This window comes from Carassius carassius, chromosome 43, assembly GCF_963082965.1.
Source record: "Carassius carassius chromosome 43, fCarCar2.1, whole genome shotgun sequence".
NCBI classification, from domain to species: Eukaryota; Metazoa; Chordata; class Actinopteri; order Cypriniformes; family Cyprinidae; genus Carassius; species Carassius carassius.
The window spans coordinates 21,512,485-21,526,888 of NC_081797.1; the positions used below are offsets into that span (position 1 = coordinate 21,512,485).

At 35.9% G+C, this 14,404-nt stretch overlaps 1 protein-coding gene and 2 gene segments (V, D, J or C); 1 reads left to right on the plus strand and 2 right to left on the minus strand.

Moving 5' to 3' along the window:
* Positions 1–14,404, minus strand: part of LOC132125468 (uncharacterized) — a 1,183,551-nt gene that overhangs the window by 1,128,656 nt on the left and 40,491 nt on the right. The gene's annotated exons all lie outside the window — the stretch shown is intronic.
* Positions 7,454–8,933, minus strand: LOC132125472 (immunoglobulin lambda constant 7-like). The segment is given in 1 exon segment: positions 7,454–8,933. A coding segment is annotated over 1 exon segment (393 nt).
* LOC132125480 (Ig kappa chain V region 3381-like) lies at positions 10,909–11,621 on the plus strand. The segment is given in 2 exon segments: positions 10,909–11,006; positions 11,105–11,621. Coding segments are annotated over 2 exon segments (372 nt in total).

Genomic DNA, 14,404 nt, shown 5'->3' on the forward strand with positions numbered 1-14,404 from the left:
CTGTGATCAGCGGCAGCTGGATGCAATAATTGCATGACAGTGTGCATTTGCTTGTTTAGTTTACACTTAAAGTACAGTAGATTGCTCTATCGAAGCGATATACTATTTTCGTCGGTCACTGACGTGGCGTCGAGAGTGACCGACTGAAAGGGAACATCATGTTCTAAGACTAACTTACAAATGTAGAAGTTTGGGCAGATTAGATCACATTTATTTATTTACTTTTTATTCTACTGTGGCTTTTTCTGTTCTGTAAATTTAGTATTTTCACATAATGACATAAATTATAAATACAGTTTTTTACAATCGCTATGACAGATTTTTCAATACATTTAACAAATTTCCTAAACTCTTAACACACCAACACACCTAAAACACACAATTGGCAAAACGGTTAATTTCATGCTCAAAATCACACATTGTAAACTAAACTCCAAATCTAATTTTCAAAATACAATAATACACTAACACAATACACTATGTCTACCAAAACACTGCAAACATGTTTCAAAATCAAATAATTATTCAAAACACTAACACATGTTCTCTTCCAACAGGAACATTTAGTCAATCATAACACAATGACAAAAAAAACACTATCATCAGCTGAAATTACAGAAACTGCATTATTTTATGTGACAGGTCTGCCCTTATACAATGGACAGTACAGTATATTGTATTGATCAGAGATTGTGTTTTGCACTGTAGTTTCTTTTGAAGCCTCTCTACATTTTTGTTTTGTTGGGTTTAGTAAATGCATGCATTTTGTCACAAAAAATGAAGAGTAGCTTTATAGAATGTACAGTTACAGTTCTAAAAAAAGACAGAGACAGAATTGCTGCAGTAAAGACTTTATTTGCAAAAGGACATTACTGCAAGATATACAAACAGAAAAAGCACCGGAATAATAATTAAAAAAAACAAAGTAAACTTCTAATCTGCCCGGTCTTCTGCATTTGGCCACATGTTCTCATCCACATCACACCTGATATCTTCTCTGGCAAGGCATCGTGGGAAGAATCTTTTTGCATGCCTTATCCACCCCTGGCAGTGTTCAGCTGTGATGTCTTGGCATGCAGCATCCATTGCATCCAGGAGGGACATTTGGTCATGTGGGCGATGGTCAAAAACCTTCCATCTCCAGGATGAGAAAAACTCCTCAATGGGGTTGAGGAAAGGGGAGTAAGGAGCAAGGAAAAGGGACACCATCCTAGGATGGGCGTCAAACCATGCTGTGACTGCACGGGAATGGTGGAATGCCACATTGTCCCATGTGATCACATATATTGGCAAGTGGTCTCCCACCTGTACCCTTTCTACCTCTGGCACCAATCTTTCGTGCAGGTCTTCTAAAAATAGGAGAAGGCGGTCGGTGTTGTAGGGGCCAATCTCACATTTATGCAGGAGTGCACCATTGTTGGAGATTGCGGCACACATGGTGATGTTGGCTCCTCTCTGGCCCGGCACGGTAACTGTGGCCCTTTTGCCAATTATGTTTCTCCCACGGCGACGCCTTTTCGCCAAGTTGAAGCCAGCCTCGTCAACATAGATAATTTCATGTGGGACTTGATTGGCCTCCAACTCCATGACTCTCTGAAAGTAATTAAACACAGTGTATGTACATGCTGTGCTGTACTGTATATCTACTGTATGTCCTAATGTACTCCAGGTTTATAGAGTAGTTTACTGCAAAACACACTGTGTATAGTACAGTAATGACTGTATTGCATAACCTTACCTGGACGTATTGGTGACGGAGTTCTTTGATGCGCTCACTGTTCCTTTCAAAAGGAACTTTGTATAGTTGTTTCATTAGGACTCTGTGTTTAGCTAGAGTCCGAGAAATGGATGTTATGCTGATTGCTGCAATGTTCCCAAAGACAAGGTTGTCCTCTACAACTCTGGACTGAATGTCCTTCAGTTTTATTTCATTGTCAGCAATCACCATGTTGACAATAGCAAGTTCCTGTTCTTCATTCAGGAGCTTTCCTCTGCCCCCTGAGGGAGGTAGACGTTGAATCCTTAGAGGAACAAATACAGTTACATATTAGAGACCGGAGGCATACAGTCACTCTAATACTGTAAATGGTAATATTACAGTATTTACAGTACACTTTGCTGTAGGAGAAGCAATATCCTACCTGTTGGTTTCTCTGAAAATACGGACAATGGATGCCACTGTGTCCCGGCTGAGATTTGGTTGTACTCGTTCACCAGCCTCTCTATATGATAGCCCATGGTTTATGACATGGTCAATGATAGTTGCTCTTATTTGATCAGTTACCCTAGCTCTGGTCCTTCTTTGAGCGCCACCACGCATTCTAACTCCTCTCCCTCTCCCTCGCCCCACTCCTCTGTCTCGTCCTTGTCCTTGCCCCACTCCTCTCCCTTGTCCTTGCCCCACTCCTCTCCCTTGCCCTTGTCCTTGCCCCACTCCTCTCCCTTGTCCTGGTACTCGTCTTCATCTCCCTCTTGCAGGCATTCTTTTTATTTCTTTCTTTCTTTCTTTCTTTCTTTCTTTCTTTCTTTCTTTGTGTTGCTCTATATTGTTTCTTTTCCACACAAGATCAGCCCAAAGAGTCCTCTTTTAGAACATATGATCATGTGATTGAAAGAACCTCAACACCTGAGTGTGCTTCCTAGATGGGAATCAGCTGTGATTTATATATTTGCATAACTTCAATAAGCTGTTTCCCATTAGCAATGGAATAAAATACAGGGAATATATTTGTGTTTCAATTCACAATATGAACAGCTGTTTACCTTGACTTTAGCCTGTAAGGTTAGGTTTAGAACATGGTGTTATCTGTTCTGACATACAGTGTTAAATCATTGGTAAATTTGGCAGTAAAAATCCATTGTTTTGGTCTTGTTTGAGCTTGTGTGTAAAAGAAGTTCAAGCATTTTAAATTTGTGTTAATTGTATGCATTTTGTGTTAAAGCAACAAGAAATGTGTTAATAGTATAGCTTACACAGGCGGATGTAGTGCTAACTGTGTTAAGAGTTTTGGAAAATTGTTAAAAGTATTGAAAAATCTGTCATAGCAATCGTAAAAAACTGTAAATGACAGCTATATTGCATTTTTTTCTTGTATTTTTGTTTCGCTCCTTTTCTAATGTCCTGTTGCATATAAAGTCTTTACTGCAGCATTTCTGTCTGTATTCTTTTTTTTTTGTACATAAACTGTACATTTTATAAAGCTACTCTGAGATGGTCATTAATTTTTTGTATTGAATTTCTGCAGGAAAAGAAACAAAATGCATGCATTTACTAAACCCAACGAAACAAAAATTTAGAGAGGCTTCAAAAGAAACTACAGTGAAAAAACACAATCTATGATCAATAAAATATACTGTCTATTGTATAAGGGCAGACCTGATGCATAAAATAATGCAGTTTCTGTAATTTCAGCTGATGATACTGTTTTTTTTTTTTTTTTTTTTGTCATTGTTATGATTGACTAAATGTTCCTGTTGGAAGAGAACATGTATTAGTGTTTTGAATAATAATTTGATTTTGAAACATGCTTGAAGTATTTTGTTAGACATAATGTATTGTGTTAGTTTATTATTGTATTTTGAAAATTAGTTTTGGGGTTTAGTTTATATTGTGTGATTTTGAGCATGAAATTAACAATTTTGCCAATTTTGTGTTTTAGGTTTGTTGGTGCGTTAAGAGTTAAGTAAACTTGTAAACCATTGTGAAAAAGAAGTGCACTTAAGTATTCTTTTATAAAGTGCACTTATTGCGGAAATACTTTAAAAGAATACACATAAGTGCAAATTAAATGTTATTTTTGACGCTTAAGTACATTGTATTTGTAATTAATTTAAAATGTATCACAAAACTGTGTAAGGTCATTTCAGGAAGTGGCATGCATATATAATTAGCCTTTTCATTCTACCTGAAGCAAAACTATGTAACGTTAGCCTAGTGTGAAACCTAAACTCACATGAAAACACGTCTGCTAAGAAGTGTAGTCTACGTGATATGCAGGTATACGCTGTATACTCACTAGAAAAGGCCATGGATTTCCGTATACCCACTTAAAAAAACCGTGAGGATACGTAACAACTTGGTTTTGTGTCTGAACTTTTACACTTTCATTCATAAATTCACCCCATCTGTGTTTGCGAAGCGACACGGATTGAATCGCGGAATCCAGTCACAAATGGAACTGGCTGTATAAAGCAGAACGTCACGGAATTTGGCTATTTTTGAATGAATGCATCTACATTAGGGCTGTAAAATGAATCAAATATCGACATGGACTAGTGTATATGAATATTTAAGTTAAAAGAGACTACAGTTGTTCTACGCGTCTCTGGAAATGAGTGTCAATATGTGCATTTTTGTCATTCAAATACACACGATGTCCGCTGTGTTTTCCCCCTCGCCGACTCCGCCCTCACCACGCCCCCAACTATGACTAGATGCTGACTGTATGTGTTCCTGTATTTACTACAGCCGGCACAGAAACGCTACTGTCCTCATCCTTTGGTTTGTTACCTGTAAAATATATGATGATTAGAGGCGGTCTGCAAATGCACAGAATGGAATATATTATTTGCAAATGGTAAAGATTCAAAGCAGTTCAAATCCATAGGGATACTTACTTAATGTAGCACTGTTAGCTTGACATGTGTGATCAGGGTGAGCTGACTAGGAGACAATTCATTAAAAACTTCTAACATCACCTCTTCAGTACTGGTCTGTGTCTCCACACTGTATCTCCAGTAACAAAACTGTACATATTCAACACAAGCAGTAACAGAACATTTCGCTCTTCAAATGCACTATTTCTAGAGGTGGCTGATAAATTGAATGTTACTGGTGGTTAGAATATTGATAATGTAGATTAAATATTACAAGATCAGATCTCTTAATTTTGTTCAGTAGCGTTACATTTTAAATCGTTCAGTTCAAATAAAACCTTGTATTTTGATTGCCAATTTTTTTTAGTCCACATACGTGATCACATTGCGATATCAGAATGCAGTCAGAGATAAATTATGCGATTTAATTCAACCTCCTGAGTTCATATAGCAATAACTGCTGCGTTATGATTAAAGCCGCACAAATGGCAAGACTAATTTAAGGATAAAGAAAACGTATATAAAGATATACTTACTTGATTCATCATCTGCAGTATATAAAGTCTCATCTGTAAACATCCAAATGTGACGCTCCGTTGCTCTCTTCTAGTTTGTTCCTCACACACACATCGCAGTCAGACAAACATGGCGCACGGCGCACTTTTCAAAATTTGATGAAGTAGTGCGCTGTCAGTGTCATGACGTAATATTTTGCCGCATGCACATTAAACAAAAGACATACTGTGTGGTTACCTATTATTTCAAGCTTTCAATTTCTACTCAAGTTCAAGTTGTTCTAATTCGTTGGTTAGACTCAATCACCTAACTAAAAGTCATTTTTACAGTGCAGTTTAATTCGAATTCAAATTTTTATTGGAGTATGCTTTGTAAGAAAGTGTATTGAAGTTTATTTTTATTAATTGCATTAATGCACATAGTATATATTATAGACTAAATAGTAATACATTTAAAACACATTAACAAATGTAATTTTGGAGAACACACTTAAGTTGAAAATAAAATCAATTATTTTACATGTGCTTTAGTATATTGATAGATATATAAAAATAAGTGTACTTATTTAAAATACAATAAAATCATAATTATGTAAATTGTATGTTTAAGTAATACTTAATTAGACATTATCATAAAGTGCATTTTTATAAAGTGCACTTAAGTACAAATGTTAAGACCTATTGTCATTAAAGTGTAATCTCTTTAAGCACACTTCTTTTTCACAAAACTGTCATAGCGATTGTAAAAAAACTGTAACTGTATGCATTTTTTATCAAAGCAACAGGAAATGTGTTAATTGTATAGCCTACAAAGAAGGATGTTGTGCTAACCGTGTTAAGATTTTAGGAAACTTGTTAAAGGTATTGACAAAACTCATAGCGATTGTAAAAAACTAGTTTGGAACATTAGGCTTTCATTTCTGTCATGCTGTGTTTAAGCCTTTGTAAAAAAAGATTAGAAAGATCTATGATTTTGGTATGGGGTAAGCTTGTGTGAAAATAAAATTTAAGCATTTTAGAAACGTGTTAATTTACTCAATATTGTGTGAAAACAACATGAATTGTGTTAAAGGTATGATCACAACAGAATGACGTTGTGCTAATTGTGTTTAGTGTTTTGAAAATGTGACTACAGATTGGACAAAAGGATGTTAGCAATTAAAAAAAAAAAAAAAAAACGGTAACTATGGTATAGTATAAAATACAGGGGACATATTTGTGCTTCAGTTCACAACATGAACAGCTGTTCACTTTGACTTTAACCTGTAAGTTAGTTTAAGAACATGATGTTATCTGTTCTGGCATACAGTGTGAAAGTTTTCAGAAATTGGCCAGTAAAATTACATTGTTTTGGTCTTGGTTGAGCTTGTGTGTAAACAAAGTTCAAGCATTTTAAATTTGTGTTAACTCTATGCATTTTGTGTCAAAGCAACAATAAATGTGTTAATTGTATAGCCTACACAGATGGATGTTGTGCTAGCTGTGTTAAGAGTTTAGGACATTTGTTAAAAGTATTGTAAAAAATTGTCATAACGATCTGTAATACCATAAAAAATGCTACTCATAAATAAACTAGTATTGTAATGCGAATGCATTTCTAATCTGCTGACATGCTATTGAAATATTATTGAATCACATTAGAATAATATTTTTCATGAACTGTAAGTAAATACAGTTAAATTACACTAAATTTACTTAAAGTGGTTCCAATTCTACACAATTTAATATAGTAAAATATATAGCAAATAGCTTAAAACTGATCTTAAACATATCTTGAAATATGCTTAATATATGTATTGTTTCAAGATAATACATTTAATATGGATTTAGTATGATATAATTTAAATATAAGTATGCCATATAACAATATGTAAATACTATTATTTTACATATTTTTCACCTGGGCTGCTTGACTACAGCAGAAGTGAAACTGGTGTGTTTCAGTCCAGATCATGTAACCAATCAAACAGTGACTCTGGGAGTGTGAGCTGAAAATCTCATTTGCATTGTCAGGGTGGAGTGATTGTGATCCTCTCAGAATAGAGCAGCTCTGTCTCCAGAGACCATGTTCAAACCCCAAGAGCTTTATTTGACTAGATTTACTGCTACTGATCGAGCTTCTGAAAAACACCTGGACAAACACTACATGCATCTTCATCTGTTAGTTGAATGATGTTGTCAGACACAAATGGAGTTTGTTGAGAAGCTTTATTGAATGTTGCAGCAAACACAGCAGATTGAAAGATCAGCCAGTGCTTTGACACTAGAGCTCTCTTTCAGTATTGAGTTGTAAATGACTACAGCTGCAGCACTAGACTCATGTGAATCCTGCCTGACACAGGACACTCAGATACGCTCATCTTCAGGAGAGAGCAGCGCTCACTGGAGAAACATCAGCACTGCGAGCGACTAACAGCGACTCTTGTGGAACGAGGCCTCATGAGGAGCTCCATCATGTGTTACTCTGCAGACGTACTGCTCTCCCGCTTCCCAGCGTGCTTTGCTGAGGGTCAGGACACTACTGCGGCTGTAGCGGCCGTCCTGCTCGCTCTCTGCGCTGGTCACAACCCCCTCGGTGACCTCTGAGCCGTCCAGTGTCCAGCTCACCAGCGCCCCCTGTGGAGAGTAAGAGCTGAGCAGGCAGAGCAGTGCGGCTGAGTCTCCAGAGATCTGCAGAGAAGAGGGCGGCAGCAGAGACACTGAGGGCTTCACTGTGGGACCAGCTGCAGGAGACAAACACAACACATTCACAAACACAGAGAAAACACACTGCAGCTCCAGCACTCTTCTGCCCTGCAGCATTCACAGCATTTCAACAGGACTTTCAGCAGCAGACATGAGGAGTGCAGTCAAAATCACAACAATCTCAACATTCATCTTATTCCACACCACTGACTGACATGACTGCTAGTTTTCTTTATATTCTGAATTAAATCTGTTTCAAAATCAAATACAAAAGCAGAGAGAGAAACACTTCAACACACTGAGAGTAGAAACACCTCAGCTGTTAACAACACTCAGTCATATAGTTTGGGCAAAATACTTTTAAATAACAAATCTCTTTCACATAAAGTACATTAAAAGTGTTTGTTATTGCTTGCAAAATAATGTGATTATTTTCATCAATTCAAGTCAAGTCAGATTGTGGTAAAGCAGCTTTACAGAGACAAACAGGAAAATAGTGTGTTGATAATGCAAGAGGACAATAGCAAAGACTCAATTTTTCAGCTAACGTCAGTTTATCATTGATTCAGTGATGTCATCATCGTCCAGCTCAGTTCAGTTCAGTGTCTGTGCTATCAAGTCAACAATATTGCCAGAAATTAAGTGTCCCCAACTAAGCAAGCCAATAATCATAATCAAAGAGTTTATTAATCTCATTTACAGTAGGCTTGATTCTGTCTGAGTGTATAGTAGCTATATTTCTCATTCATTCTCTTGTTGTGTGCTGACTAACACTTTTTTAAGAAAATGTATTTGATGATCTGTGATTCTGATGTGACCTTTGACCTCTTTTATCATGGATGATGTTGTGGAGTTTATCAATAATGATGTTTCTGTTCTTCATATACAGCTCAATCATTATGATTCACATAAACACCTGCAGCTTCAGACAAATGAATCAGTAGTTTTGAACTTTTCAGATTGACATTGTTTCAGTCTAGACTCATTTAACACAATTATGAGTCCTGATGATCTTTATTCAAATGGAATAAAAGGCCTCATGAAAATATTTCCCATATAGTGATGTCAGCATTAATGTAGCTGTTACTGTAACTGTTACGGGGCAAGCAAGACGTGAGACGTTGCGATCCATAGCTTAATAACTTAACATCTACCCTACAAACTATAAATAAGCATCAAATTAGGAGTCTATTGAAGCAAATGTCGTAGGTAATAGTTAGTTGATGGCGAGAATTGGATGGTGTTTAAAATAAAATGCAACCAAACTTACTTTCCTTCAAGTTTTGAAATGCTGTTATAAACAGTTGAAAATCCTACAAATGTCACAGAGATGAAGCATTTCTGTGAGGAAGACTTACAGTAAAAGCCAAAAATTATTCAGACATCAGATATAATTTTTTTATATATATATTTTTTTTTTTACTAGCGGGTGCAGGACGCGATAGTTCATTTATGTAAGTGAGGATAGCAGAGTAAAGTCAACTGTGACATATTATACCCCAAAAAAGTCTTCATACAGTGGACTACCAGTAAAACTGATCAAAATTTGAGACCAAAAATTATTTAGACACTTTGACCTGACCATGTTTTGCTTAAGTGTTTTTTTTTTATTGCTTATGATTTCTACACCATAGACTGAAAATAAATAAGTACCAGTAAATTTAGGTTTGACTGTATAAATAACTACAGGAAGTGTCTGTTTGCTGTTATTACGTGAAAATGTATTTATTAATTTTGTTTTATTTTACATAGGAACACTGGCTATTATTTGGGCTGCAAAGACCTAATTGATCTAATTAATGATCATTGAAAATGAAAATAATCAACAAATAAGTTCAAAATCAATTAATCTGGGCTTCAAGTTGTACACACACACAAAAAAAAAAAAACACAGCAGAGAATAATGCATTTCTGTGAACAAAACAGAAACTTACACATTTATACACAAACAACTTTCAGAAAGCATTTATTGTTTCAGCTCATCTGTCACAGAAGCGAATGCACAGGACAGTGGGATATCATCTTTAATAAATGACTCCTGACTCAGTGCTTTAGAATGAGTTATAGTTGATCATGAATGTTTAAGTAATAAGTTTAATTAAGATTATTATTGAACATTGAACAGTAAAAGTGAACACTTCCCAAGAAAGAAAAAAATAAATAAAATCAATCAATCAATGAATCATTTAAGACTGAGCAGGGAACAATAATAATCACTTATAAGACACTATAAAGTGCATTCAAAAATACAATTCACTTGTTTTAAGTTCAGTGTTACTCTAATATAATTTATTAACCATTTTAACCAATTATTATACTAATATTAACCAATTTTCTACATGTATTTATGTATAATTTTTTGGAACCACATTTAGCAACTGCAGAAGTGAAACTGTCTGTGTAATGCCAGTGTGTCCTGATATTGGGGAAGAGTGTAAGTCAATGGATCTTAATCCTAGTCCTGCCCCTGCTGGAGATGATGAAGCTGTTCTCCTGCATTTGAGTCTCAAGCAGGACGAGAAAATACTTCTTTGAAACAGAGACAGACACATCATGGGCCTCCCCTCGGTGATTATTTCTGGAACTTGGTCGATACACTTTTATTGTATGACTATATATACAAAACTACAAAATACAAATGCACTTAAATAAAATAATTTAATAAATGGATATTGACACTTTAAGCACTTAACTAAAATAAGTACTAAATAACAAAATAAATTACTAGAGAAGACTGACCATAATCAGCTTGCTTCCATTTAGTGAGAAAAGTCTTCTCTTCACCTGAATAAAAAAAATAAATCTTTTGGTCTTCAGTGATGTAAAGACAACGTTTGAGCGTACACACAATATCTGAGTGAGAGCAGAGCAAAATCAGAAAAGAACAATGTATCTTTAAAAGAGACGTCCAGTTTTGTGTGAGTGAAGGAAATCCACTTGCGAGTGGAGAGATTTGTGCTCGTGCATTACATGGATCACGTAACATTATGTGCTCTCGACATTTGTCATTAAGATCATGCTATAGGGGGGGGGGGGGCACAACATAGACACACCCCTGGATCTCTGAGAGTGTTTATAGAGCTGTGAGTTTAACACTTCATGACTGAACAAAATCAGAACAGAACACAATCTTCATCATCACACAAGACACAACAACAACAATGAACAACATCATCATCCTCATCTGGACTCTCACACTGTTTGCTCAAGGTTTGTGTGATGAAATTTGATAATTATTATTAATTCTTTAATATTTGAAATGTACATCGTCACATTTGTCTAAATATTATTCTTGTTCTTTCTTTCAGAGTGTAGAGGACAGTACACTGTAACTCAGAGTCCATCATTAATAACAGCAGCTCAAGGACAAGACGTCAGAATAAACTGTAAAGCCAGCAGTAGTGTGTGTGGTAGTAATTATTTAGCCTGGTACTTACAGAAACCTGGAGAAGCTCCTAAACTCCTCATATCTTACGCAACAAGCCGTTACACTGGAACTCCTTCTCGATTCAGTGGCAGTGGATCTGGCAGTGATTTCACTCTGACCATCAGTGGAGTCCAGACTGAAGATACAGGAGATTATTACTGTCAGAGTGTACACTGTCCTAGTAGCTGGGTGTTCACACAGTGATAAAGAGTCGAACAAAAACCTCCTTCAGTCAGAGTCACAGTGACTGCACTGATACAGCTGAGAGACACTGCAGCTGCTGATGAGAGGATCACAAACAACACAATGACTTCAAGTAACACATTTTCCAGAGATTACGGCATACGGACATTAATATGAGCTTTATTTATTTATTTACCTACATTAACATTTGAATATAAGATCTGCTGTAGTCTTGTCTGCTTGAGGACTAAATGTCTGGAACAATGTGCTCTGGACAGAAAAGTCAAAGGTTGAGCAGTTTTCTGAAACTTAAATGGAAATTTCAACAGGATAATGACATTAATCATTCAAGAGGATTGATTGAGAAGAATAAAATGGAGGGTTTTAATAACCGTCAGACGGACCCGACGCCAGGACACACAGCCTGGGGGGCATTTATGTTTTTTTTTTGGTGGGGGGGTCGGAAGGAGTTTCAAGTGAACGCTCGACATACATTGTTTAGGTAGGACTTTACAGCAATAACAGACTTTAATACATTAACTATGTCTTACTCCTTATTAACCAAACTACTTAAACTAAAATAAAAGTACAGCAAAGTAAGCTAACTCCCTTACTAACATAAACAGGAGAAAAAGGTCAAATTCAAAATAAATAGCACCCATCTCCCTACTAACCCCACAAATAAAGAAATAACTGTTTAACAAGCAAACTTCAACAAAACCAAGAGAAAACCAGATTAATTAAATCAAACAACGAATAATCATTAGAGATAACACTCACTTCTGCCTTTTGAATCTCAATCATAAAGTGTAATAAAAAGAGACAAAAATGAGAAAACTACTTCAATAAGCAGCACACACAATATGAGGTAAAGATACATGGTTAACTACTGGCTTCAACAGAGTATCAGGTCTGGGGCTGAAGATGGGCCCTTAAAGCTGCTTCACACAGTCAAGCCACCACCAACATGGCTGTGATGGTGTTACAGCTTCAATACTCCCAGCATCCAATCACAGCAGGGCATTAATTAGCTGAACCAGGTGGAAACCCTTTCTCCTATGAAGAGGACGTAACAACAACTAGCGTTAACCAATTGAACCTTATTGTAAAGTGTTACAATTACTTTTTAATAAAGTATATATGTATATATATATATAGATAGGAAACAATCTTTAAGAGAGAATAAAGTGGACTTATTCTTATTCATCTTCAATCCCGAGATTTTGGAAAATTCTTCAATAAATGTAATAACTTCATCTATTTCTTCACTTTTTTTAACAAAAATTGTAGTGTCATCCGCTAATTGGCTAAGTTTAATCTCTTTACCAAAAACCGAAATTCCTTGAAAACTTGCTTTTTTGATATGAGCAGCCATGACTTGAGTAACCAATATGAAGAGAAAGGGTGATATAGGACATCCTTGTCTTATCCCACGGCCCATATCAAATCTCTGACAGGTACCGTGAGACAACTGGACTGAACTATGACAACCATTATAAAGCGTACGATTTGCCTTCTGAAAAAAAAAAAATGGCCAAAACCAAAGAAGTCAATAACTTTGAACATAAATTGTTCAAATGCTTTATAAAAATCAATAAATAATATAAAACAATCATCTGAGATAAGGTGTCTATAATCAATTAAATCTAAAATTAATCTTATATTATTTCCGATATAACGACCTTTCAGAAAACCTGACTGCTCTTCATCAATTATTGTATTTAAATTTTTCTTAAGTCTTTTTGCAAAAATTAATGAAAAGATTTTAGTTAAATTAAAAGATTTCTAAGAACAATTTGCCTTTGTTAGGCTTGGGTATAAGTGTTATTACTCCTTGTTTTAGTGATGCGGGCATTTCTCCCAAATCAATTGCTTCTTTAAAGACTGCCAATAAAAAGGGTGCAAGGTCATTACAAAAAGTTCCATCCATCATTTCCAGGAGACTTATTTTCTTTAAGACTATTTATACAATTTGTGATTTCCTGAATATTTAATTCTTTATCACATACATTTTTGTAATCTGAAGTAATCCTATTAATATTGGTGCATAAATTATTAAGAAAACGATCTGTATCAGTGAACTTGCAAGCACGATGTCAGACACTGTAATATGCTCTGGTCCCTTCCCTGCTTACCATGGTGATGAGATGCATAGCAGATTGTCATCACTCAATGGCTGGATGTCTAAGTGGTGCCCACAGAATAACATAGGTTTCATAGACAATTGGACGAGCTTTTGGGGCAGACTTGACCTGTTGAAAAGAGATGGTCTTCATCCCTCCTGGGGTGGCGCCACTCTTCTCTCTAGAAATATGGCAAATAGTCTTAGTGTTTATACTTGACTAACTGGGGCCCAGGTCAAGAAGCAGACAGACTGGCTAAACCGACCGTCTGCTAGCTGCCTCCCGTCACAGAGGTCAGTTAATTCTCAGCACATAGAGACTTTTTCACCTAGATATCACACTATAGAGACTGTTTCTGTTCCCCGAACTAGAAAATACAAAAAACGTCCAAACCAAGTTAAGATTAACAATTTAATTGAGGTTCAACAAATAAAAAACAGAAGCAATATGGATAAACAAATGATAAAGCTTGGCTTATTAAATATCAGATCCCTTTCTACGAAAACATTTTTTGTAAATAATATGATCACAGATCATAATATAGATGTACTCTGTTTGACAGAAACCTGGCTAAAACCTGATGATTACATTATTTTAAATGAGTCCACCCCCCAAGATTGCTGTTATAAACATGAGCCACGTCTAAAAGGCAAAGGTGGAGGTGTTGCTTCAATTTATAACAACGTTTTCAGGATTTCTCAGAGGGCAGGCTACAAGTATAACTCGTTTGAAGTAATGGTGCTTCATATAACATTATCCAGAGAAACAAATGTTAATGATAAATCCCCTGTTATGTTTGTACTGGCTACTGTATACAGGCCACCAGGGCACCATACAGACTTTATTAAAGAGTTTGGTGATTTTACATCCGAGTT